A 25,145-nucleotide genomic window follows, 5' to 3' on the forward strand; every position below is an offset into this window, starting at 1 on the left:
ATGTAGAGCCATTGCAGTAATTCATCTGGGAACTGACCCGGGTTTGAGTGACTGTGAGCAAAGTATCCCAGTCCAGGAATGACTGCAATTGGTGCATGAGATGGATCTGTCCAAAGGCCATGATTACCACTTGTCCACAAGCAGAATTTTCAAGTCCATGAGTAGCCCCAAACTGTGCCAGCTGGTCTGGTGGAATACCAGCCTGGCAAGAATCAAAATGACATATGCCTGGACTCAAGAGTCCCAACAATCCAGAGCCACTTGCTACGGCTAAGTTGAAACTGGCTCTTCCTCATCCAAACCCTAGCAGCTGGCAGGCCAAAAGCAGGATAGTATCATTTAGCCAGCAAGGAACAGAGATGTACAATTATGTATCCTCAGCATATTGATACTGCACCTGTGAGATTAGACTGAAGCTGCTGTAACTAAAGATAAAACAGGTGCAAAAGCAGAGAAGACAAAAGCCAGGAATCTTATCTAAAAGATCCCTTCAGGGAAGTAGATAAGAAATAAAGTCATTAAGAAAACAAAGGAAAATATCACTTGAATCAGTCAAAGGAAGTTGGGCCCAAGCCATGAAAAAAGATACAATCCCAGCTAACCAACAAAGCAAGAACTTTGGGGAATAAAGAGATCCTAGCCTATTCCTACAGTCTTCTTTTGATTCAGACTTGGCAGCCTTGTTTAGTAGGACGTTGGAATGTATGCGTGAGAATGAGTTTTGCTGTTACTTTAACTGTGTCTCTGTGTATTCCAAAGAACACGTTGTGCCTCAGTGTTTTCCTGAAGGTGATTTCTGTGTGTCCCTAGTTATTTCCTGCTATTGAACAAAGATATGTGCCTTATCTACTGCAGATACATCTATTTGGAAAATCCATTTAGGAAGCAAGGGAGGCTTGCAAGATCTGCATGTAATACAGTGCAATATTAGATGACCTCTCTCTTGAGATGTTATATATTACTGCTTCCTTCAAGGCAGGCAGCACCAGCTCTTTCCATGATAAGCATTAATTATCACATGGACCCAGCTGTGAGTGATCTCTCAAGAGGCCTTATTTTTTATTTATTTATTTTGTATTAGATGTTTTTTATCCCACCTTTATTTTATAGGTAACTCAAAGCGGCAAACATATATAATATTGATGGACCCAATCTGGGTTGGTCACTGGGGACCAGAAGTTTAGTCTTCTGAGCTTTTGGACTCATGCTGGAACCCATCCTTGGGGAATTTCTCTCTCACCAGAGACATTCTGGTGCAACACGTTCCAGTAAAAGAGAAGTTCCTTCCAGCACGAGTCCAAAAGCTCGGAAGGCTAAATCTCCGGTCCCCAGTGACCAACCCAGATTGGATCCTGCAACATTCTCCTGGGACACATACATTTGCCTTCATTTGTGAGACACAGTATTCCTTCCTTGTTCTATTTTCCCTACAACAACTCTGTAAGATGAGTTGGACTGAGTGAGAGTGACTAGACCAAAGTTGCCAGCCACTTTCATGGCTAAGGCTGAACTAGTTCCTGGTTTCTAGCCTGCTGCCTTAACCACTAAACCAAACCAGGACAGGGCACAGGTATAAAATTTAGGCAGTACAGCTTACAGCCCCATGGATTCTGTCCAACTGTTTTGCATTAATTGGCTGAAGTGTTTCCGAATTACTTCCAAAGAATCTGCCCAGTTGGCATCTTAATTCCAAGAAAAGTCAAGCAACTTTATCCAACAGATGCTGAAAATATTCCTCACAGTGGCACTACAAAGGCTCCCATAGTCTTCCCTCCTTACCCAGAAAAGACTTAAGAGGGCTGTCCATTTGCCCTAGACTACAAAGAACAGCCCATCATCTGGGTCATTTCCTAATATTGATTTAAATCAGGGATCTCCAACCTTGGCAACTTTAAGGCTGGTGCACTTCAACTCCCAGAGTTCCCCAGCCATCTTTGCTTTGCTGGCTGGGGAATTCTGGGAGTTGAAGTCTACCAGGCTTAAAGTTGCCAAGGTTGGAGACCCCTGATTTAAAGTGCTACCCAAATATACTTGAGAAGACAGACAGCTATATGCTATGGAGTTTGTTCAATTCCTTTCCTACCAGCACTGTGGGAGTAAGTGGGAGACAATTCCTAACACATGACTGTGGAGATTCTCAGTCACCCAGGTCATGGTTGTCCAAAGGTGCTTTTTCAAGGGGCAACTGGATGCTCTGGTTTTTCTTTGAAGATGTTTTGCTTCTCATCCAAGAAGCTTCTTCAGCTCTGAAGACCTAAAAAGCACCTTTGGGAAATCCTAGTAGAGTTTAAATATGCCGAGGCTGCCTTTGAATGTTACTGGGAGAGGGGAGAAAACATCACTTTAACAGCTGCACAACTAAGGGTGGTGATTCAAGCTCTCTCATTCATGGCTGAAGACCAAATGAAGCCAAACACAGCAGGAAAAGGCCAGTGTATAGGTATAAGAGCATGTCAGTGAAACCCCCTTTGATTCTGAGGTATTTTTTCACCACTGCCCTCTCTCTAGAGCACCCAGCATGAAAATAAACCTGCCCCTTGTTCCCTGGCAATGACAGGCATCACTTTTGGAGTGCCCTGCCCCAAACAAAACTCTTCGAAAGAAAAACCTTTCTGATTCTAGGCAAAATCACATCAGATATTGTACAATTAGCACAGGAGCCCACCAGGATTGTGTGCTCTCTCCACTTCTCTTCTCTCTATACACCAATGACTGCATCTCAAAAAATCCCTCTGTTAAAGTACTGAAGTTTACAGATGATACAACAGTGATTGGTCTCATTGGAGGCAAATGACAAATTTTGCATACAGACAGGAGATTGAGCCTTGTGGTACAACTAGAACAATCTGGAACTAACCAAACTCAAAACCGTAGAAATCGTGGTAGATTTTAAGAGAAACCCTCCTATACTACCACCTCTTACAATACTAGACAGTACAGTATCTACAGTAGAAACCTTCAAGTTTCTAGGGTCTATCTCAAGACTTAAAATAGACACCTAACATCAAAAATGTCATTAAAAAACGACAATAAGAATGTTCTTTCTGTGCCAACTCAGAAAGCTCAAACTGCCCAAGTAGCTGCTGATACAGTTCTATAGAGGAATTATTGAGTCTGTCATCTGCACCTCTATAACTGTCTGGTTTGGTTCTGCAACCCAACAAGACAGACACAGACTTCAATGGATAATCAGAACTGCAGAAAAAACAACTGCTATCAACCGGCCTTCCATTGAGGAACATTCTATTGAGGACCTGTATACTGCACAAGTCAAAAAGTGGGCTGTGAAAATATCTACAGACCTTACACATCCTGGACATAAATTGTTTCAATTTCTACCCTCAAAACCAGGCTATAGGGCACTGCACACCAGAACAACTAGACACAAGGACAGTTTTCCCCCCGAATGCCATCACTCTACTAAACAACTAATTCCCATAACGCTGTCAAACTATTACTAAGACTGTATTACTATTATTCTCCTCATCCTTCCTATTACCTATCTCCTCCCACTTATGACTATAACCACGTTGCTTGTATCTTTATAATTTATATTGTTTTATTTATTTGCTGGTATGTTTTGATTGCTTATTAATAACCTATGACTATCACTAAGTGTTGTATCTTATGATTCTTGATGAATATATTTTTTCTTCTTTTTATGTTTTTTATGTACACTGAGAGTATGTGCACCAAAGACAAATTCCTTGTGTGTCCAATCACACTTGGCCAATAAAGAGTTCTATTCTATTCTATTCTATTCTATTCTATTCTATTCTATTCTAATCTAATCTAATCTAATCTAATACTATTATATTTTATTCCTTCTTTCGGCAAATACCCAGTAACCGCCCATAGCAACACTAGGTGGCGGCTCCTCAATAAACCTTTCCCTCCTCAAATAAAGGTTTCCCGCGGCCCGGCCCACCGTTCCACTTGCCGGCTTTCCCGCGCACCTCGAAAACACTGCAGCTCCGCATCTTCCAAGCCCTGAGCCTGAAGGAAGGCGCACAGCTGCTCCGTGTCCCAGAACCGAGGACAGAGGTGAACGGAACCCGCCGAGTGTACAGCGGTAACGCCGCGCTTTTGAGGCGTCTGGAAGTCATCGGCTGGGCTGATAGGCCGGGCCCGCTTAAGGGCGCCTTCCCGGTTACAGTTCGACATTGCTCTGCCGCTCTGACAAGGAGAACGGCGAGCAGCAGCTTTTCTTCGCTTGCGCGGGCTCCGGACCCGCCCCTTGGCTACCTCACCACAGCGAGGTGGCGGAGGGAGGGAGCCACATGACTGTCGCTGGCCTCTCCGAGTCGGGAGGGGCGACCAGGCAGAGGGACCCTTGCGCGGGGAGTACCGCTGCAGACTCGCTCTGCCACGTTAACAAGAGATAGAAACGCGTGGGAGTAAGAGCCGACCTTCAAACCACGACCCGCCAGTGGACCCATCCATTCGCCCACTCCTTGATATTTTTGCCTCCCCCGCCCCCTTTTTGAGAAATGAGCAATGGCTCAAGCTGATGGTGATATCGGGACAAAGGGGACATCTCTACCCAGTTTCGGAGGTCTAAATCGACCTGCTTGTCGGCTGTTCCGTGTTTTCAAATAAAAAGGCAGTAGTGCTTTTTTTTAAAAAATACACACTGAAGTCGCTACAAATTTAATATCTAACAACTAGTGTGGTTCCATTATTGTAATCTCCCTTCCCAAAACTCTTCTGATGTGTTAGCTTCCATTCTCGACGTTTCCTCTCCATGCAAAAAATGTCTCGGGGAGGGCACCCTCCCCTCCTCAGACATGAGTGTGTACCTTGGGGCCATCGTTGAGGCCTGGTGACCATCAGTTTTCTTAGCAAGATTTAAGAAGTGGTTTGCCATTGCCTGCCTCCTAGAGCTGAAAGTGACTGGTCCAGTTACCCAACTGGCTTTGGCAGGACTAGTCATCTGGTTTCTAGCTTGAACCCTTAACCATTACACCAAACTGGCTATCATTCTCAAATTTGAGCCTTTCCTACATATTGTCAAATGAAACTTCAGGGAATGCACTTTTCTTTTCCTACAATTTGTCTCATTCTTCTTAGACATCCATTTTGTCCAACTATTAAGAGGCAGCATAAAGGTACATAGGTAGGACGTGAACTGAATTGACATTTTCATTGGAGCTGCTTTCTTGCAAACTTATAAATTATGATTTTCCAACATATAGGCACACAAGCCCTTCTGATTTAGTGCAATGGAAATCATAAAACAAATCTTAAGTCCTAAATCAAAATATGTTATTTCCTTTTGTATTATTCACTTCCTTATCCACATGTCTTGGCAGATGGTGATCTTTATCTCTGAAACTAAAAAGGGCTGGGCCCACTTCTTGGATGGGAAAATGCCAAGAGACAAAGGATGGATTAGAAAATAATTTTTAAAAGCTTGAAATATAGTAGCAAATTACTTCTGCAGATTGCCATTAAAACTAAAGCAGGACATAAAAGAAGAAATATATTGATTTTAGAGAAATAATGATATAAGTCTTATAGATAGTGAAATAAGTGTATTAGCAAGAGAAAGAACAAGGAAATGTGAAATGCTAAACCACAGGATCATCTGCAGGTCACTCATATTTGTCAAGCAGGAAGCTTTGTTGCAGATAATCTTGCAACAAAACTACAAGCACACTGCCGGAAACTAGAAGCTGTGGAAATTCGCCTTTGACATAGATTAGTGAGAGGGGGAACTATTTTGCTACTGTAGCCTAGAAACAAGGGGCTGTGTTTCAAGTAAATATATGTGAGTGTAAAATCTATAGGAAGTTGTTCAGATGTTGCTTTGGCTAAATTGCATCGGAACCTTTGTGCAAATAAAACTATTTCTGATTCCAAGGTCTGAGTCTTGTAATTTCCTGCAACAAAACTGCATGATTGTATCAATTTATCAAACGTGGAGCTTGATTTCAAGGCATTTTACAGTACTTTAAAAAAAATGCCTTCCCAGAGTAATATCTAGAATATAGACAAAATAGAGTAAATTGCAAAATACATGTGCAAATACTGAGTTCTTAAAAATCCTTCCTCAGAAAAAAAGATAAGTAATGCAAAAGACAGGAAGAAAACAAAACAAAGACAGATTGGTACTGTAGTTTTAAATTCACATGGCATTTGCTGTGTTTTAAAGAGCAAATGTTTTGTGGCCAAACTACTCCATGATCAATTGTTGCTTGATGTTGCAATGTACTGTTACGCTAAATGTTGCAATGGTCAACCTTATAAAAGTGATGGATGGACAATCTAATGTTGCCATGTGATAAAGTGCTGACTGTGTGGAAAAATACTGGCTGAAGAAACGAAAGTTATATGGGAGATAAAAGTAAGTGGCTGAGGAAACGAAAGTTATATGGGAGATAAAAGTAACTGGGCGGGGCTAAGAAGTAGGGGCGATAAGACACCAGCTATGGTATAGTTTTTGCATTAGCATAATTATGTAGAAAGCTTCTTTGTTTCTGCTATGACGTGTGCAAGTAGCCTATAAAAGGAGTACCCACCATTATTAAAGTGCCTTTTCATCCCGAGTAAACACTGTGTCCGTGTGTTTATTTATTTACCATGAGAAGGCCCAGGGCTCTGAGTTCAGACCCTGTCGTCGCCAGGAGGCAGGCAGTGAAAAGCCACAGCTTGAAATATTTATTATTTCTATATTTGTTTCTTAAAGTGATGGAAAGCTGATATCTCCCTCCCCTAACACCTTTATGTTAGAAATATATCTAAAATTTAGAAGCATATGGGCCGCTAGTGTGAAAGGATCACGAATGCTTGCTCAAGTAAAACCACAGACATATCACTGGGCAAGGCAAAGCTTGGGAAAAAGGGAATTTAGGAACTATTAATTATACTAATTATAGTATATTTTACTAATTGTTACTGGAAATTAGGGACAAATGTGCTGATTGCTGCTAGATAGTGCTGATGTTACTAAGCAATATTGGCTGAAGTATTGGTAACATGGACAAAGTGGGAGTGATCCCCCTTTTCTGTGCAAAATAAAATATTTTTTAATCTTCACCTCAGAGCTTGTTTTCATTGGCATTGCGATTTGGGCAAACCAGTTTTCTGGGATTACAAAAGCCTCTATCACCATTGTTGTTATCTATTATTCATGTGCACTGTCTGTATTTTGAAATTTAGGGTGGGAAAATTGAGCAGTTTGGAATGGAAAAAAACTCTGGCTAATGTGAAACAGATGGAAATGGAAGATATTGAAAAAGAAAATAAAGCTCAGAGAATATTAAGAATCCAACAATTCAACTCTGAACTACATATATTCCTAAATGGAAGGATTCCATTGTTCCACAGTCCACTATAAATGGAAGAATATGAGAAAATGGAAAGCAGAGCAGCTAATAAGAGGCATGAAGTAAAACAAAACAAAACTGTATAGCCTGATACATTTAGCGAGTACTGAATAAAATAAGAAATTACTGTTCTGTAGTATGGGCCAGCAACTATTAATCTTCTTGAGAACCAAAATTTGTATAGATAAAAATGAATTTGGATGTAAGATATGATTTGTTTTAAAGATGTATATTTATATTTAATTATACTGGGAAATTTTAAGATTAAGCATATTCATTACCAGTTATATAGGACTAATTGTCAATTTACCCTATTGATATTCCTTGAATTCTGATATGTGCATTTGCATCAAGAACAGAACTGAGGTACATTAAACTCAAAAGCACAAATAACTTGGTAGATGACAATCATGATGCAGCCAGTGACAGTTCTTATATGTATTGCAAACTTTCCTCTCTCTGTGTGCATCTCTGTGTGTAAACATACATACATTATATGTTATAGAACTTACACTCTGGAGGCCTCGTTTTAGTTGTTTGAATGGTAATGAAAATTCTGGAGATAAGGCAAAAACTGGAAGAAAGGGGATCCAATCCAATCCAAAAGAGATCATAAAACATTTCAAACATATATTTTAGCTAACCGAAGTAGAGAGTTTATTCAAATATTAGAGGTCTACAAAGAAAATAAAGGACTATGTTCTGGCTTTCAAGTATTTAAGGGCAACTAAAGTATTATAATACTACATAGAATATAACAGTATCTAATGACAATCTACACACTGATGTTTAAGAAGTTTTAAGATTATCTGATAAACATGAACTAAAAAAGTGGAAATGTACACCTTTATCCATAGAAGCATAGCTATACACCATGTGCATTATTAGGCAAGTGAGTATTTTGACCATATTGTTTTTTTATGCATATTTTCCACCTCCAAGCTGTATAAATTTGAATTCTTAATGGATATAAGCATATCAGGTGATGTGTATTTGTGTAATGAGGGAGGGTGTTACCTGAGGAAATCAACAACCTATATCAAGGTGTACATAATTATTAGGCAGCTTCTTTTCCTCGGGCAAAATAGGCCAAAAAAAGTTAAACATTACTCTGAAAAGTCAAACATTGTAAAAATTCTTTCAGAGGGATGCAACACTCTTGAAATTGCTGAGATATTGGGGCATCAAACGTTTTGTTACAAATAGTTAACAAGGTCACAAGAAACATGTTGGGGGAAAAAGATGCACATTAACTGCCAAAGATTTAAGAAGAATCAAACATGAACCCATTATCCTCCAGTGCTGTCATATTCCAGAACTGGAACCAGAAGTACAAGGTGTTTAATGCTCAGAGACATGGCCAAGGTACAGAAGACTGAAACGCAACCACCACTGAACAAGACACATAAGTTGAAATGGCAAGACTGGGCCAAGAAATATCTGAAGACAGATTTTTCAAAGGTTTTATGTACTAATGAGATGACAGTGACTCTTGACGGACCACATGGATGGGCCCATGGCTGGATCAATAACAGGCAGAGCCCACTTCAACTCAGATTCTAGCAAGGTGGAGGTGGTGCACTGGTATGGGCTGGTAATATTAAAGATGAGCTAGTTGGATCTTTTTGGGTTGAAGATGGACTCAAAATGAACTCCCAAACCTACTGCCAGTTTTTAGAAGACACTTTCTTCAAGCAGTGGTACAGGAAAGTGTTGTGACTGGGAGGTTTGAGCCTGCTGTGCGCTTTGAGTCTGATGTGTCAGAAGACACAGGTTCAAGTGATGAGGAGGGTTTGGCATTGGGATTTGAGCCTGCTTCAATGGGAGATGCAGACGTGAGCCAGGAAGATGAGGAAGTGTCAGAATCATCATCCTCTCCCGAACCTTCCACATCAGTTATGCCTCAGGTGTCAGCAGCTGATCCACAGAATGTGCCAGAGTCTTTGAGTGATGATCAAACTGACGAATGTTGGGTTGATGCAAGGACTAGACGTAGGCTGAGACGTCAAGCACAAATTGAAAGGAAACATCAAATCAGAGACTAATTAGAGAGACTGACACGCCCCTTCAAGGAATATAAGGAGGCGTGTTAGCTAGAGATCCTTATTCAGGTCAAACTTTGTTAATTACTTTCGCAGTTTGGAAGAAGCCTTCTGTTTGCCTTTCGGATTTGATTTATCGTGCTGCTCGTTATCTGGGTTGGTAGACAGCTTCTGGGAAAGCTGCCAACGACAACTACAGAGGAAAGTTAACTCTGTTGTTCCTGATATTGTCTGTTCGCGCTTTTTCCTTTGGACATTTGGACTCTCACCTTGTGGCCACAGGTGAGACAGAACAGGAAAGTGTCTGCATCTTTCAAGAAGACCATGATTTTTATGCAGGACAATGCTCCATCACATGCATTGAAGTATTCCACTGTATTACTAGCCAGTAAAGGCCTGAAAGATGAAAGAATAATGACATGGCCCCCTTCCTCACCTGATCTAAACTCTATTGAGAACTTATGGGCCCTTCTTAAACGGGAGATTTACAGTGAAGGAAAACAGTACACCTCTCTGAACAGTGTCTGGGAGCTGGTTGCTACTGCACAAAAAGTTGATCGTCAACAGGTCAAGAAACTGACAGACTCCATTAATAGAAGGCTTATATAACTGTTATTGAAAAGAAGGCTATCTATATTGATCACTGATTTTTTTTAAATGTCAGAAATATTTGTTTGTACATTTTGAGTTGTTTATTATTCTCACTTTAAAAGATGAAAATAAATTGAGATAGGCAAATTTTCATTTTTCATTTAGATGCACAATAATTCTGCACACTAATAGTTGCCACCAATTGGGCATACATAGATATTCTCCTAAGAAAGCCAACATCTTACTTTTTCTTTCTTAAATATTCAGGTTTGTGGTTTCATAACATTTTGAATTGACCGAGCACTGTAGTTGTTCAATAAAAAGATTAATCCTCCAAAATACAACTTGCCTAATAATTGTGCACACAGTGTAGAGGGTAACTGCAAACAATACCTTTCTGTACAATTTACATTATTTGCCAGCCATTTCACTTTCATGCAACTTTGACTTACAAACTGATAGAATATTATAAAAGATTAAAACAGTGACAATAAATACATTAAAAAATAAAGAAATAGCTAAGTTAGCAAGGAGTATATAACCCAGTACTCTAGAAAGAGACACCCTGTTTGGGTCCCACAACAATCAACAAAACGAGGTTTTAAGGCCCTTAGGCCAAAAGGGTGGGGGTCACATTCACATAAGGAGGGATATGAGGTTCCAGAGAGTGGGAGCTGCAGCAGAAAAGGCTCTTCTCCTGGACCACACCAGCTGAAATTCCTTGGCCAATGGAGTCTGCAGCATGCCTCTTCTGCTGGGATGGTTGCACCGGCAGAAAGGGCGTGCTGTGAACCCTATTTGGAAGTTGGTGGAGTAGTGGTGCAAGGGAATGTAGTTTGGATTCCCACCAAACAGTCCAGACTACATTCCGTCACATCAGGTGAGGCTGTATCAAGCACATGGAACCAAGATGTGGGCATATGGGTACATGTGAGAGAAGACAGAGGTGGTAAGTCTATTTTAGAGTTTATATTTTTTTTCAAAATCATGGGAAACTGTAAGGCTTATTTATAACAAACATAGCCAGGTGAAGGGGGATTGGGGGAGGATGCCCCAAAGTTTTTTTTTAAAAAGAAGCAACGTGCACGAAAGAAAAGGTCATTATCCCTACTCTCCCAGTTATTTCCTGTTTTAGTGATTCCCTTGGTAGTTGAAATGTAACATGCCTCAGCATTTGCTCTATTGTATCAAAGGCAATAGGGGAACACTTTTGGTAACTGGAAGAAGTTTTTCAAAGGAAAAAAGGTCATTCATTCCTCTGAAAACATAGCTCACACATTTTTTTGAAACATTTAAATGGATAGTGTTGATACATTTCCTATTTAAATACACAGAATGCTTGACTTGTTTTCCCTCCTTCATCATCTTCAAACTAGATTATAAACTTACCAAATGCATCTATACTCTGAATAAACTAAGATTTCTGATGGGAAGATCCTGACTTGGGTCTGGGTAAACATTCATTTCTAGTGTAATTTGGATTTATGATAAAAGAGATCAGTACTATTACAAAGCTTAGGGACTATCAAAAATACTTGCCTTGTGTGCTAATTTCTTCATTTTTAGTAAACAATCATTGAGGTACTGTAATTCAAATACATAATTTTCATATGGTTCAAGATAACGAAACAGATTAAATCAGATCAGAATGAAGTTTTTTTTAATTAAGAAGTTCTATTTACAAGGATAGATCCAAAGTGTTAAGTTCTCAAAAATAAAACCAATTTTTAATCTGGAACATCAATCATATATCATAGTCAACTTATAATTAATACAAAAAGTATAATACAAAATTCAATATAAATTAATGCATAATTAAGCCAAATTTCAGCACCAAACTTTTAATGTTAGACCTGAGAATAGGTCTATTGGATAGATAAAGAAAGAAAGCAAGGATATAACTAGAGTTCCATGGGTAGTAAGGCAAATCTTTGGGAGGTTGGGGCTTCCATCCAAACATTAGTCATCAACATGGCTATATTGGAAGTGGGTAGACCTATTCTGATGATGGGTGGGGGGGAGGCTTCTTTCAAAAGTAAGACATTAAAACTGACTAGGAAAGAAAGGTAAAAACCAATTGCATATAATTGAAACAACTATACTCTGAGTATAATTTTATGCCATACTCTGTGATAACAAGCCAATATTTCAAAAAGTAAAACATTTTTCTCCCCAAAACAAAAAAACACTTTTTATAAATATATATAAGTCTATTGTAAAACATTTTTCAGCGTATTATTTGGCTTTGTGGTGGTTTATTAAATGATAGATCTGAATGCATTATACTATGGAATACTAACTAAATATAAAAATCCTTTTTAGCTTAAACTGTTAGATTTTAGATTAAACTGTTACAAAAGCAATCTTAACAAAACTTTCTATATATGAATCAGAAATACAAAATATTTTATGGTTCTTACTTTTAATAGTTAGAATGATCCTTTATGATGGAACTTCTACCTTTCTATATTTTCATAAAATATTTCTAATGAATTTCCCTCTTTATAAAAAAAATCAGCATTTTTTTTAAAGTAGCCAAATAGAATACAGTTAAAACCTTATAATATTTCATATTGATTTTATGCATACACTTAATTTGATAAGGCTTATATTTTGTGTAGATACTACACAAAGGAAAGTAAGCTTTTCAGGTTGAAAAAATTATTTTAATAGAATATTACAATTTACAGCTGCTTAGCAGGTGGTTAGAGCTATCAAGTAGTTCATTAAAGAAGGCTGGTGTACTTTATAATATTGAGCCATAATTTTCCTTGACTTAGCAAAAGTTTTGATAATGCATAGAAACAGTATTTTCCTAGGAAATCATTTTCAGTGTTTCCTAGGTTTTGGGGGGATGAAGGGAGAAAAAGAAATCTTAAGTTTATAGGGGTTTTTTTTCTGCTTCTCAACAAATATTGGAAAATCTTTTTCAAACCTAGCCAATGGTAAGATAAATACAGCAACATGGTAACTTTTTTATCTTTTATACAGTAGAAATATTTTCCATTTTAAGAGCAGAGGAAGATACCTGTTTAGACAATGCTTCAGCCTTCCCTTGAATGAGAGGGAAGAAACACTTGAGATGCCACATAGTCAGACACAACTGCATCTTAAATAAGCAGCTATAATATATCATGTACAGATTCTCCCTGTGAGAAACCATATTACTGTATTTCCCCATGTATAAGCCACCCCCTTTTTCCAAAATTTTCAAGCCCAAAAAGTAGGGGGGTGGCATATACAAAGCAGGTACACTTTTTATACGTGAAAAATGCATAAAATAATAAAGTAGGAATAAACTGGTTTTCCAGCAGTATGCTATACTTTTTTGTAAAAATTGTAAGTGATGATACGATTACGAGTGCGAGTACGCGATAGAAATGCATACGCTAGGCATCGGCCTGAATGCTTCGTTCCTACTCTCGTTCCGATGCGTAGATTGCTAGCGTCGCCCGCACCGCCGACGCCATGACCGGGTTGTAGATCTAGACGGCGCGGACGACTTTCGTCTGAAGCTTTTTCTTCTGTCGCCGCCCGTACGGACGCCGCCCGGGCTTGGCGGTGACCGTCCAGTCGACCTGCCGGCGATCGCGGGGCAGACGGTGTTGTAGCACCGTCGTTTTTTTTCGTGCGACTTGCAAGATTGTACACAGTACTCGTTGCTGTGTTATTTTGAAATTCTAAAATGGCTGAAAAATGAAGAGACAAGCCTACACTGCAAGCTTTAAGTTAAAAGTCATTAAGTTTGCCAAAGAATTTGGTAATCATGCAGCTGAGCGGGAATTTGGACCTCCACCAGATCGGAGGGCAATCATCAGATGGAGAAAGCAGGAAGAGAAACTTCGAAAAATGCCAAGGATGAAAAAGGCATGTTGTGGAAAGTCTGCCAAGTGGCCACATTTGGAGAAGGAATTGAAGACATGGATAGTTGAGCAACGTCAACATGGTGTAGTTATTACAACCAAGATGATTTTGCAAGAAGCCAAAAGAATAGCAAGAGAAAAAGAAGTTGAAAACTTTACTGGTTCAGCAAATTGGTGTTATCACTTCATGAAGAGAGAGAAGCTGTCAATGAGGACTCGCACCAGACTTGCTCAAAGAATGCCTGAAGATTATGAAGCAAAAATAGTGGAGTTTCATAAGTTCATCATCAACCTTAGAAAGGACTGGAATTACGATGTTTCTCAAATTTATAATATGGATGAAACTCCAGTCACATTTGACTGTCCAAGCAACAGAACAGTCGATCTGAAAGGTGCCAAGACAGTTTCCATAAAGACAACTGGAAATGAGAAGAACAGATACACTGTCGTCTTGGGTTGTGCTGCTGATGGAACCAAGCTAAATCCAATGTTGATTTTTAAGAGGAAGACTTTCCCTAAAGAAGAAATTCACAACGGAATACTTCTTCACATGCATGAGAAAGGCTGGATGGATACTGATGGTATGCAAATTTGGTTCAAGAAGATATTTGGATGCCGACCAGGAGCTCTGCTTAAGAAACCGGCTTTGCTTGTCTTCGATTCCTTCAGGGGACACTTGACTGAGGATGTTAAGAATATTGCCGAGACTATGAAAACCCAACTTGCGGTTATTCCAGGTGGCCTGACTTGTCAGCTTCAGCCCCTTGATGTTTCCATTAATAAAGCTTTTAAGGTGGCACTACGAGAAGAATGGAACCACTACATGACGACGACAGCAGGAGACAATCTTACCAAAACTGGTCGACTGAAGAAACCATCAATTGGAGAAGTTTCGAAGTGGGTAAAGAAGGCTTGGGACAGTGTGAAGATCGAGATCATTGTCAAAGCCTTTAAAAAATGTGGAATATCTAATTCTCTTGATGGTTCAGAAGATCATTTGATATATGAAGATGACGATGAAGATGACACAGAGGAAGAAGAAGAACTGTTAGCTAAATTAGATGCCAATAATATTGAAGAAGACGTGGAATGTGATGGAGCAGATAGTGATGATGAGTGTATGAGTGATTATTATGAATCTTGAATTTTGTTTCTTTGTAAATTTTCTTTCTTCATAACTTGTTTCTCTAATAAAATATTTTTTTCAAAACTTCACAGTCCAAAAATTGGGGGGGTGGCTTATACAAAGGGGGTGCTTATACATGGGGAAATACGGTAATTATAAATGCATGTTACTCATATCATACACATACCAAGAGGACTGCTTCTGCACTATAGATGCCTATGCACCTCTTAAACTCTATATATACAAGGAATGCATCCATTTATTCAACGGGGGCTCAGTATCACTTTAGGAAATTAATTTATAAAAAAGTAAGCCGATATAGGCTATAATGAAAGTATATTTTTACACAATTGTCCTAGTAGCAAAGCTAAAATCAATTACTTCAAATCCTACTCCAACTCATCCTGTACAAAGATTGCCATTCTATTAGGAGCTAACAGTTCAGTGCTTTACAGCAGTGGTCCCCAACCTTTCTGGCTCTGCAGACCACGGGCAGTGACAGTGACAGGAGGGGAGAGGGGATGCTTTTGTGCAAGCAGTGAGTGTGTGAGTGCATGCATTTGCACAAGTGGCAGGCATATGCACCTGTCACTTGCGCAAATGGAGCTGCCTGCGCTCACATGCTCCCCAACTGCTTGCACAGGCCACGGCCCAAGGGTGGGGACCCCTGCTTTACAGAACAGCTTATTCAAAGCATTTATCCAACCTTTCAAACAGGGGAAATATCTCCATTCTAAATTACAACACCTTATCTTACTGTATTAATGATTACCTTATCTTATTTTATATTAAAATAATGCATAGATCCTAATATTCTTTTAAACAATACCAAAAATGTTTTGAAATGAACCACATAACTTGCCAGCAAATAATAGACATTGTAAATGTTGAGAAAGCCAACTTAAATCAAGATTTTCTCACAAGCTCCTACTTTCACATAATTATCCCAATAACCTTTTAATAACCTTAAAATGCATTATTTAATATAGCTGTGATCAAAACCTTCAAAATAATGACATAAATTCAGAGTATAAAAATCAAAATTCATAACTGCCATAAATTTTGTTTTGATAATGGAGCATCTTAAAATTTTAATACACTGATAACCGTCTACCTACAAAACATAAAAACTTTAGGAAGGACAGAGAATTGAGTCACAAAAAAACTTTAGTGCTCACAGCATCTTTGCTGATTTAATGGTTTGCTCTTTCACTGACAACATCTTGAAGACGTTTAAGTAAAACATCATCATTCTCCTGACAAAGTCTCTTAGCTGGTGAGTCTGTGTCACTATCAATTGATATTGCTCTCTTCTTAGGTCTCTGTCCTTCTTGTTTAATCATATTGTTAATTTCCTTCAAACTCTGTCAAAATGAAAACATCACAATTAAAAATAATACTAAATTTCACAGTTAAAAGAGCTTAATATGTTTGATTAGGTTTTGATTTTTCAAAGTACATTTGTATACTGCAATTAATATTTTCATGTAATAGTCTAATTTTTATCACTGTCAGACCTGCTGCAACTTAAATCTCTAAACTGAATGATCCTTGGCTCCATTTGAGAAAGATATCATTTTATTAAAAGCTAGTGCTTTGCAATCGCATGCCAAAATTCATAAGTTCAACTTTTCCCTCTCTTAGCTGCCTCCCCCACTACACACACACACCCAAATAGTTCAAACAAGATGTTTTGAGAATGGCCATTTCAAACATAGGTTGGTATGCAGCTGCTTTCTTCTCCCAGCTGGATGACCCTGAAACAGCCTTCAAGGAGGATGTGGGGTGGGGAATACAGCAGTTACTCTCGCTTTCCCCAAGCAGCAGTCACTTTCACTTTCCCCCCAAGCAAGGCTCCCCTCCTATCCACCCTCCCCAGAGTTCTTAGCAGACTAGTCACCTCATGGTATCAAAGTATAAGCTGAGTGAGGTGGCAGTTGACAGTCACTTTCAAATTTTCAGTCTAATATTTAATTATCATATTGCTATCTAGATCTTTTAAGAAAGATCAGAAAGACTATACTGAAGTCAACATTTAAGGATTACATTTTTAACTCTTAATTGTAAAAAAAAAAATCTTACCTTAGAGGGGCTCCCATTAAATTTATATAATAATGCACTCTTAGGTGTTAGACAAGAACCATTCTTGTGTGGTGAAACATAAAGAGAATGTTGCTGAGAAATTCGCCGAGGAGATATCGGTAGTTGTTTAATGCTGGGGAAGGGGGAAAGTGGAGGTGCTTCCACCTGGGGAGAAAAAAGATTACACTTACTTTTTATTATAACTTGAATTAATGTGTGTTAACTTTGGCACTCTTTTGCATCTGAGGGCTGCTCTTTTAATATTATTGTTTTTATTCCTTCTGGCATCCAGGCAGGACAGTGATATTTCACGATTTCTTTTCCCATAGTACTAGTTGTGTATACGAAGGGTTACACAATTGGATTTTTGTTTGCTTCTGTAATGCAGTTATGGTGATTTTTTTTATTTTGGATACATGTGTTTTCTCAGTTAACTTCTCTTCTAACTGAAGCTTAAAAAATGAGTCATTTCTCTGCTCAAGTTATTTTATACTCCAATTAGCTGATAGCTCTTTTTTCTTCACTTAAGATTTCTAGAAACTGTAGCCATTATTTAGCAAAAACTAAACCAAAATCATCATCAGATAGTTCAGCTGAACTCCAGTTTTTGTTACAGAGATTTTAACTCACAGTATGTTTTTCAAACATTTTAACTTCCCATTAAAATATGAACATTTAGAACATGGTATGTGAAAGGAAAATTATCTGTGAAATACAGATAAATTATTTTTAACTTATGAGTTGCATTTATATCTTGCCTTTCTTTCAAGAGATCAAAGCATGACATATTCACCCTGTGAATTTAATACTTGTAATAACCCCAGGAAATAGATTGGTGACAGTGACTGGTCCAAAGTCATTCAATGGGCTTCATAGCTGAAGAAGAATTTGAATCCTATTTTCCCCACTCCCAATTACTATTCCACAACAATTAAAAATATGCTATGTTATATAATTAAAATAAAAGAACCATGGATTCTTGAATATTAGGAAAAGATGACTGAATTAAGGTGCACGGTCCCTATTTTTTTATTTGCATTTTTATATGCTTTCAAACTGCTAGTTGGCAGAAGCTGGGACAAGTAATGGGCACTCACTCCATTACGCGGTACTAGGGATTCGAACCGCTTAACTGCTGACCTTTCTGATTGACAAGCTCAGCGTCTTAGCCACTGAGTCACCACATCCCTATAAAGATAATATAGATAATATATAAATAAATAATATAATATTATAGAGATTAGCCTCAAAAAAAAAATGAAAGCAATTTGCAATTATTCCAATAATAGTAGATAGAAACTTTATGTTTTGAAGTACATTATAAGACTGATCTCCCTTGGTTACTAAAAAGATGTTTAAAGGATTAGAAAGATAGTGTAGTAATTAAGTTGTTGAGCTAGGAATAGGGGGACCTAAACTGGGCATCACCTGCTGTTGAAGTTTAATTGATTAAATGTGATTAAGTTTTAGGAAATTTTAGCTAACCCATCCTTATATATTATCTTTGATTTTTTTTCATTTGCTTTAAGTTCTATATTCATACAAACTATGTGATAAATAAGAAGTTTAAAAACTTAGAAAGATAAATAGATCAATTAGTGCAGTTAATGAATCCTAAAAATTGTCGTATTATTCAAATTCACATTTGTTGAAGTGATATTTCTATGGAAAATAGGAAAATTGGTTCCAGCTTAATGGAAATAGGCAATTAACATTTTAAAATATATATGTAACATGCTTATCAATGATTACTGAACATCATTAAATGATAAACCACATGCACTGCATACCTATCTCTTGTATTCTGGTGTAGGTGTTCAAAATGAGCTGCTTTTTTAAGCTTCTCTTGAACAAACAACAGATTTCTTTTAGACAACAGATTGCAGAAAGACTTAAAAGATTTTTAAATGAATTTATCGATCAAAACTGCTGCAAAAAAAATATCAGTCACATGACCACACCTACCTAGCCATGCCCACTTAGCCACGCCCACAGAACCGGTTGTTAAAAAATTGAATCCCACCCCTGGAGATTACTAATATCGGAAGGACATGATTTACAATTAGGAATCCCACTAGTACTTCCACAGGCATTACATGCTCTACTTAAGGTATGGATAAAAATTAAACAGCAACATTACATAAAGACTCCAGCATGGCTCTCAACACTAGAAGCATTAGTGCACCCAAACTTTATGAATTTGAAGAAAGTTATTACATACAAAGAATTATTAAATTAAAAAGGGGAACTAAAATCCAGACAAGAATTGAAAGAAGAAGGGATGCAACTTGAATTGTGGCCGTACCTGCAAATCCAATTAAGATACAGGAAAGATAAAAATGAATGGGAGATATAGAGAGAATGTGTAAAAGCAAAAAAGTACAGGTGGAAAATAAAGGTATGGATAGAAGAGATGATTAGCCAAAAAGTAGAGGTTAGACCAGAAATGTTCCCACTGGAAATTATTGATGAGAAATATAGTAAAGGAATAACATATTTAATGCTACATATAATGACTGCTGCAAGATTGGTGTATGCCCAAAACTGGAAGAATGCTATAATTTATGGCCAAAATGATGGCCAAGAAAGTTGCACTGTGTTCAACTGTTTTTAATGTTTACTTAATAATAATTTATATTAAAAAAGGAAAGGAAAGGTAAAAGTTGTCCTCTGAGGGAGAATATTCTCTAGCTGAAGATTACTATTGAGATGACCAGCTTTTCTTAATCATATAAGCTGGGAATCTGGTTTTCAATTATAACCTCAATGGGTGTATACTGTTAGAGGTAATCCACTCCTCTTAGTATCTAAGATAAGTGTAAAATAAACAGTAATCGAACTATGAATCCATATAGAAATTTGAGATTCACATACCATATAATCATGGTTGGAAACATATTTCAGTACAAAGTTTATCACTTTTTTTATATAAATAGTGTTGTAAAACATTATAAGATCGCCTCTCTCTTCTTTTTCCAAATCTCTATAATCATTCATCTTCCTGCAGACACCTTTGAAAGGAAGACAGAAGGCAAGATAAATATAATTAGCTTCTAAATTTAAAAAGGGAAGCAGAAAATATGTTGTCTTTACACAATGGCTATTTTTCCTCCCTCCTCTTTCCACCACCTTCCCAATCTGCAAAATCAAAGCAAACACCAGTAGATGCTTTATTTGGAAGCAAGTCACAAGAGGAATGTAAGTTAATCTTATATACCATAGAGTTGTAGACTAAATAGTATTGCAATAAATATGGATTGACCTAGTGCACATATATGATATCACCAGATTGCCATGTGTTGAATACAGACCGGGTCCCCTACCCACCACTGTCAGCACAACACATTTCTGTATATAAGCTATATGAAGAAAAGAAAAAACCAGTAAGAAGCCATGGCTAAATGTCATGTCAGGAATTAATTTATACTGAGAGTAAACCTATTGAACATGGACATCCTTCTGAGTAAGTACACTTACGTTGGGAAAAATATTGAAGAAACAGTAACATATTTTGAAACCACATGTTTTTTAGAATAGATTTAATTCTATTTCTGGGACTGTTTTCTATAAAATCCAAGTCACTGCAAATATCATGAACTAAAATGCTTTACTTGATCAAAAAATGGTCACAATGCAAATATCTTGATAATATTTGTTAAGCCCACAGGTTAAATTTTCAGCTATATTTTCTTATTTGTTTTATAACATGGTTGTTCCTATTCTCTCCTTTATGTAATAGTTGGCCTTTAAATATGTTAGAATGTTTTAATTTACGATTATATGGAAAGAATTTAAATAAAACAGTATTTTCAAACCTATAGACATATTTAAAAAGAACAAAATTGTTTCCATCTAATTTTGAATAATTAGGTAATATATTCTAAATGTTACATATTCAAGAGAATCCTGTTGTCAAGTATACATTTTAGCTTTAAAATAGTATAATATAATTACCACCGTTACCTTCATTTGACATGCTTTCATATTTTACATCTATTACATCAGTTTGTACTTTTTTCAGTAAGACACTTCTGTATACCTAGAGAAGCAAAGACATCAAGATTTTGTAATTTGAGGGAGCATGATTGGAACTATTCTTAAAACTGCAGATAGCATTTAAATAACAAAATATTTATAAATATGCTGAAATATACTTACATAGCTGTTAGCTTGTGGCTGATTTCTATAACTTTTCATTATGTCCTGAAAAGTTCTTTCTTCTTTAGACACCTGAGCAAGAAGCAGTTGCAACTAATTAAAAAGAAAAGGCTCCTACTGATATACATAAACCTAAAATAGCTTTTCACGGCATTTTCAAAGAAGAATCATTGTATATAGCACAACTAGAAAAAAACCCATTCTCTATTCTTTCTGAATCTTGTTAAAAATTTTGAACTCAAATATCATAGAGGTTCACACTAATAAAATTGAAGTATTTAAACTAATTCCACATCTTATTTGCTTAGCAACTGCTAGCTAAGTTTCTCACTTCTAACAAATTAGAGAACATGATTTTTCTTCCCATAATCTACTATTTGATTTTCATATTCATTTTCCACCAATCACATAATTTAGAATTTAAAAAGCTCAGTTAAGAGGAAATTACAGATTGCTTCAAACAATCACAAATACTTTAGATATGAACTGAAATAAGATTGTTAGGAACTGCTGTATAACAAAAATCTGATAAGCTACTAGTGGCAGTAGTAGTAATTTTATTTAACATGTACTTGCAGAGAAAAGTATGTTCTAGAAAAGGACTAATTATGTATAAAATGCAAGGACATCTAATCAAACTTCTCTATAATTATGCTATGCAGTACTTCAGAAAAAATGTAAATTATTTCAAAGCTTGCAAGAACCAATATAGCTCTAAAGCAGCAGTGTCTTCTTTAGGGATCACAGTACATACTGGTTGCTAGAAATAAAAAAGATATTATTGCTTTAAAGAGTTGCACACAGGAGCTACATTTGTGTTCCTACTATCTTTTCCAATTTATTTTCAAAGCATAATCTCTTTTTTTGCATATAACCATCTGTGCTGTGGTAATAATGGAAAATAGCCTATTACCTATTGCAGCAGTATCCTTTAGCTGGCCAAAGGAAAACATTTATTTAGAGTACCTGGAAACAAAGAACCTAGGAATATGAAAAACATTTTAAGAATATTTGTTCTTTAAGCAATTTATTAAAATAAGGTATTACAAAATTCATTCAATAACATTAAAAAATTACATTTTGAAGGACCTCTTACCTTTGCCATGATATAAAAAGCACAGAGAAGAAGCTGATCCAAGTGTCTCTCTTTCATTAGATCTGTACAATGGACTAACGTGAATTCAAAACAAGTCCATATCTTCCCTCGTAAATCATTGGAAACATCCAGTTTTGAGCATAGATCACGTAATCGAACACTTGCCAAATTGTACACCTAAGAGGAAAGGCCACACTAAGTTATTTTTGTTTGTTTATTTTCAGGAATTTGAATCCCTTCTGAAAAATAGGTAGTGGTATAATGCAGCTAATTTAAATTTTTTGCAAGTTTATGATTATAATGCTGAAAATTACTGTGTAATTTAATTATTTTCAGGCATCCTTTGAATAATGACTGGATCCAAAGACTCTTTTTAACATGAGATTTTATTATATACATTATAGTTGCTTGACATTATTCAAATTGATAGTATAGAACATAAAAAAATTTGTTTTATATTTTTTGTTTTAAATATGATTTTACATTGTGTAAGCCACCTTCAGTCTCCATGGGCGCATAGGCTGCAATATAAATCAAATAAATAAATAAATAAATAGAACATAAAATGTAGAATGAAATACTGAAACAAAACTGAAAAAATAAAACATTAAAAAATCATAAGGAAGAATTTTCAATAGCTCATTTCCCCGCTTCTTTAGCCATGTTCTTAGCCACTAATCGCTATGCTGGTATTTGTACTTTTCTTGAAATATTGGTCAGGTACACTCAAATGGCTGATTGACGATGTATAACATGGCAAAGCACCTAGACAAGTAGCCTCCTTTACCCATGTCTTTTTATTGACTAAATATTGAATAAATAAGATAAAGGCAGGTTTTGCTACACAAGCTACGCAAATGTGGAAATAGTAATCATTTTTTATCTTGAAAACTAAAACTCAGGAGCCTTTACATAGGAATTCTATCAAGCTTTTAGAAACTCTATATAAAAAGCAACTATCAGATTACTCCTAAAGATACCAGAGAAATATGGCATGACTACTAGGTCTTATCAAATGATGTGTTTTTTTCATCAATTTTTTTCTTCCATATTTATCAATTAAGCCAGAAAAGGTATTAGCCAAGCAGATCTCTGTGCATACAGGTGTTTGCTTTTTGTTCCCTTACCATTTTCATTTTTTCTACTCTTTGAGGATGTAAGACTATTCTTTTTTTGCCTTCTACTTTCTGAGGTCATTATTAATAACTTTCTTGCTTTTGCTTATTAATCATGTCATCATCAGTGATATTAAATATCACTGAACAGTGATATTGTTAAATTAGAACAATTAATCAGTGAAAAGATTTGCTTCCAGAAGTTGTGAATGCTCCAATACTGGAGGTTTTTAAGAAGAGATTGGACAATCATTTGTCTGAAATGTTATAGGGTTTTGCTTAAGAAGGGTTTTGAACTAGAAGACCTCCAATGTCCCTTCCAACTCTGTTATTTTGTTATACTGTATGTTTCCTGACTTGAAATTTATTTGCTAATGAAGGTCTATGATTATTGTTTTAAATAAGTCTCAAATATTCTGGAATATTGATTCTGTTTCTCCTTCATACCCTTCTAATTTGAAGTTTCCTAAAGTTCAATGGACCTACCGTATGTGTGACTTCCTCAGCATTTTCAGTTATGTATATGTTAAATCTGAATGCACTATAGTCAGTTTATTCCAGATCAAGTGAGGAGTGCTACTCAGAATTAATCCTAAATTGATTTCACAAGCAACTCTATTAGCGCAGTTTTTAAAGAGTTTTTAGAAAGTTAACCTCTTTATCGTTTTTATGAAAAGTTTTGGAACTATCTCGTATACTAGTTGGATATCTCTCTTATTCTAATTTCAACATCACTTTGAGAATTTTAACCAGGGAAATACTCGAAATACAAAAATAGTTTAGGTTTCCATCCATAACTATTCTGCAGGTCATATATTTCTGGCTTTTAAATTGTTATACTATTGGTGCAACACATTGGTAAGGTGCGTATTTTCTTTTTCTTAAAGAGTTTGAATCCAGACATACACTTAAATTCCCTGTTTTGATTTATAAGTTTCTAACATCAACATGTAAGCTCTGCACAAAAGTACCTTTCCATTTTTATGTTACAATTCTTTGTTCTTTCTGACAAGTTATATTCTACTGTGGATTCATATTTGAGTTCATCTCATTGTGATTATAAAAAACTGAATTATCACAAACATTTTTATTTTCTGGAGATTATCTATTATAAGCAGAATAGTCTTCATTTCATGTTAGCTCTCAATGTGTGTTGTGGTTTTAGTAACTCTATTTTTATATAGCTTTTACTGATTTTAACATGTTTAGATTATTTTTACGAAAGATTTCTGCTAGTGGTCATGGTGGAATATTATTTTAATACAAAACATATTTACAAATACATTTTACCTTTCTGAAAAAAAGTGCTAGGGATCCAGTTTTCTTTGGCTTGTTTCCTGTTGAATGAAAAGGTTCACTTGGAGAAGGCTGACTTGGACAAACAGTCATTAAAGCATCAGCACTGAGTGGGACTTGTCCAAAGCTGTCCACTTTAGAGTCTTCAGATATATTGACTGCAATAGGTATCAATGTGATCCTTCCTGTCTCATTTGTATTACCTAAGATATACACAAATGTTATTGACCTGTTGTAATATCCTTTCTTAGGCTAGAATAAACATTCTGAAAATGCATATTAAGTCAATACAGAAGACTCTACATCTTAATACAACCTTAATTTTTTTCAACAGATTAATGTAATTTAGGAATGGTGATTCATGGGCTTACTGAAGTTCCTCATTGTTGCCTCAATAAACACTGCATTTTGTATTTACATTAATGTGTATTTGTCTCTAGCTATTCCT

General features: G+C 36.5%; 2 protein-coding genes and 1 long non-coding RNA gene across 7 annotated transcripts in view; all 3 read right to left on the reverse strand.

Moving 5' to 3' along the window:
- The window catches only part of SAMHD1 (SAM and HD domain containing deoxynucleoside triphosphate triphosphohydrolase 1), a 29,037-nt gene extending 24,859 nt beyond the window's left edge, over positions 1-4,178 (reverse strand). For 4 of the 5 annotated variants that reach the window (XM_087929184.1, XM_087929185.1, XM_026697665.2 and 1 more), the window contains exon 1: positions 3,957-4,178. In XM_087929184.1, the coding sequence (XP_087785310.1) occupies positions 3,957-4,106 (150 nt within the window). In that variant the 5' untranslated portion in view covers positions 4,107-4,178. Of the gene's footprint in view, positions 1-3,940 lie in introns of all 5 variants that reach the window. The other variant, XM_087929182.1, reaches the window with a different exon arrangement.
- Positions 4,179-12,931: 8,753 nt separating this feature from the next.
- On the reverse strand, positions 12,932-13,413 carry LOC148126063 (uncharacterized). The gene is made up of 2 exons (XR_015742731.1): positions 13,066-13,413; positions 12,932-13,010 (listed from the first exon to the last, which is right to left on the reverse strand). It is a non-coding gene; the product is annotated as an uncharacterized LOC148126063 (long non-coding RNA).
- A 1,685-nt stretch (positions 13,414-15,098) lies between these two features.
- Positions 15,099-25,145, reverse strand: part of RBL1 (RB transcriptional corepressor like 1) — a 31,352-nt gene continuing 21,305 nt past the window's right edge. Inside the window, exons 16-22 of the mRNA XM_026697670.2 lie at positions 24,692-24,900; positions 22,287-22,463; positions 21,191-21,262; positions 20,996-21,071; positions 19,907-20,043; positions 17,033-17,197; positions 15,099-16,314 (exon numbers count right to left, since the gene is read on the reverse strand). Of these exons, the coding sequence (XP_026553455.1) occupies positions 16,144-16,314; positions 17,033-17,197; positions 19,907-20,043; positions 20,996-21,071; positions 21,191-21,262; positions 22,287-22,463; positions 24,692-24,900 (1,007 nt within the window). The 3' untranslated portion in view covers positions 15,099-16,143. The remainder of the gene's footprint in view (positions 16,315-17,032; positions 17,198-19,906; positions 20,044-20,995; positions 21,072-21,190; positions 21,263-22,286; positions 22,464-24,691; positions 24,901-25,145) is intronic.

The sequence above is a fragment of the Pseudonaja textilis genome, chromosome 3, assembly GCF_049901715.1.
Source record: "Pseudonaja textilis isolate UNSWEBS1 chromosome 3, rPseTex1.2, whole genome shotgun sequence".
In the NCBI taxonomy this organism is placed as follows: domain Eukaryota; kingdom Metazoa; phylum Chordata; class Lepidosauria; order Squamata; family Elapidae; genus Pseudonaja; species Pseudonaja textilis.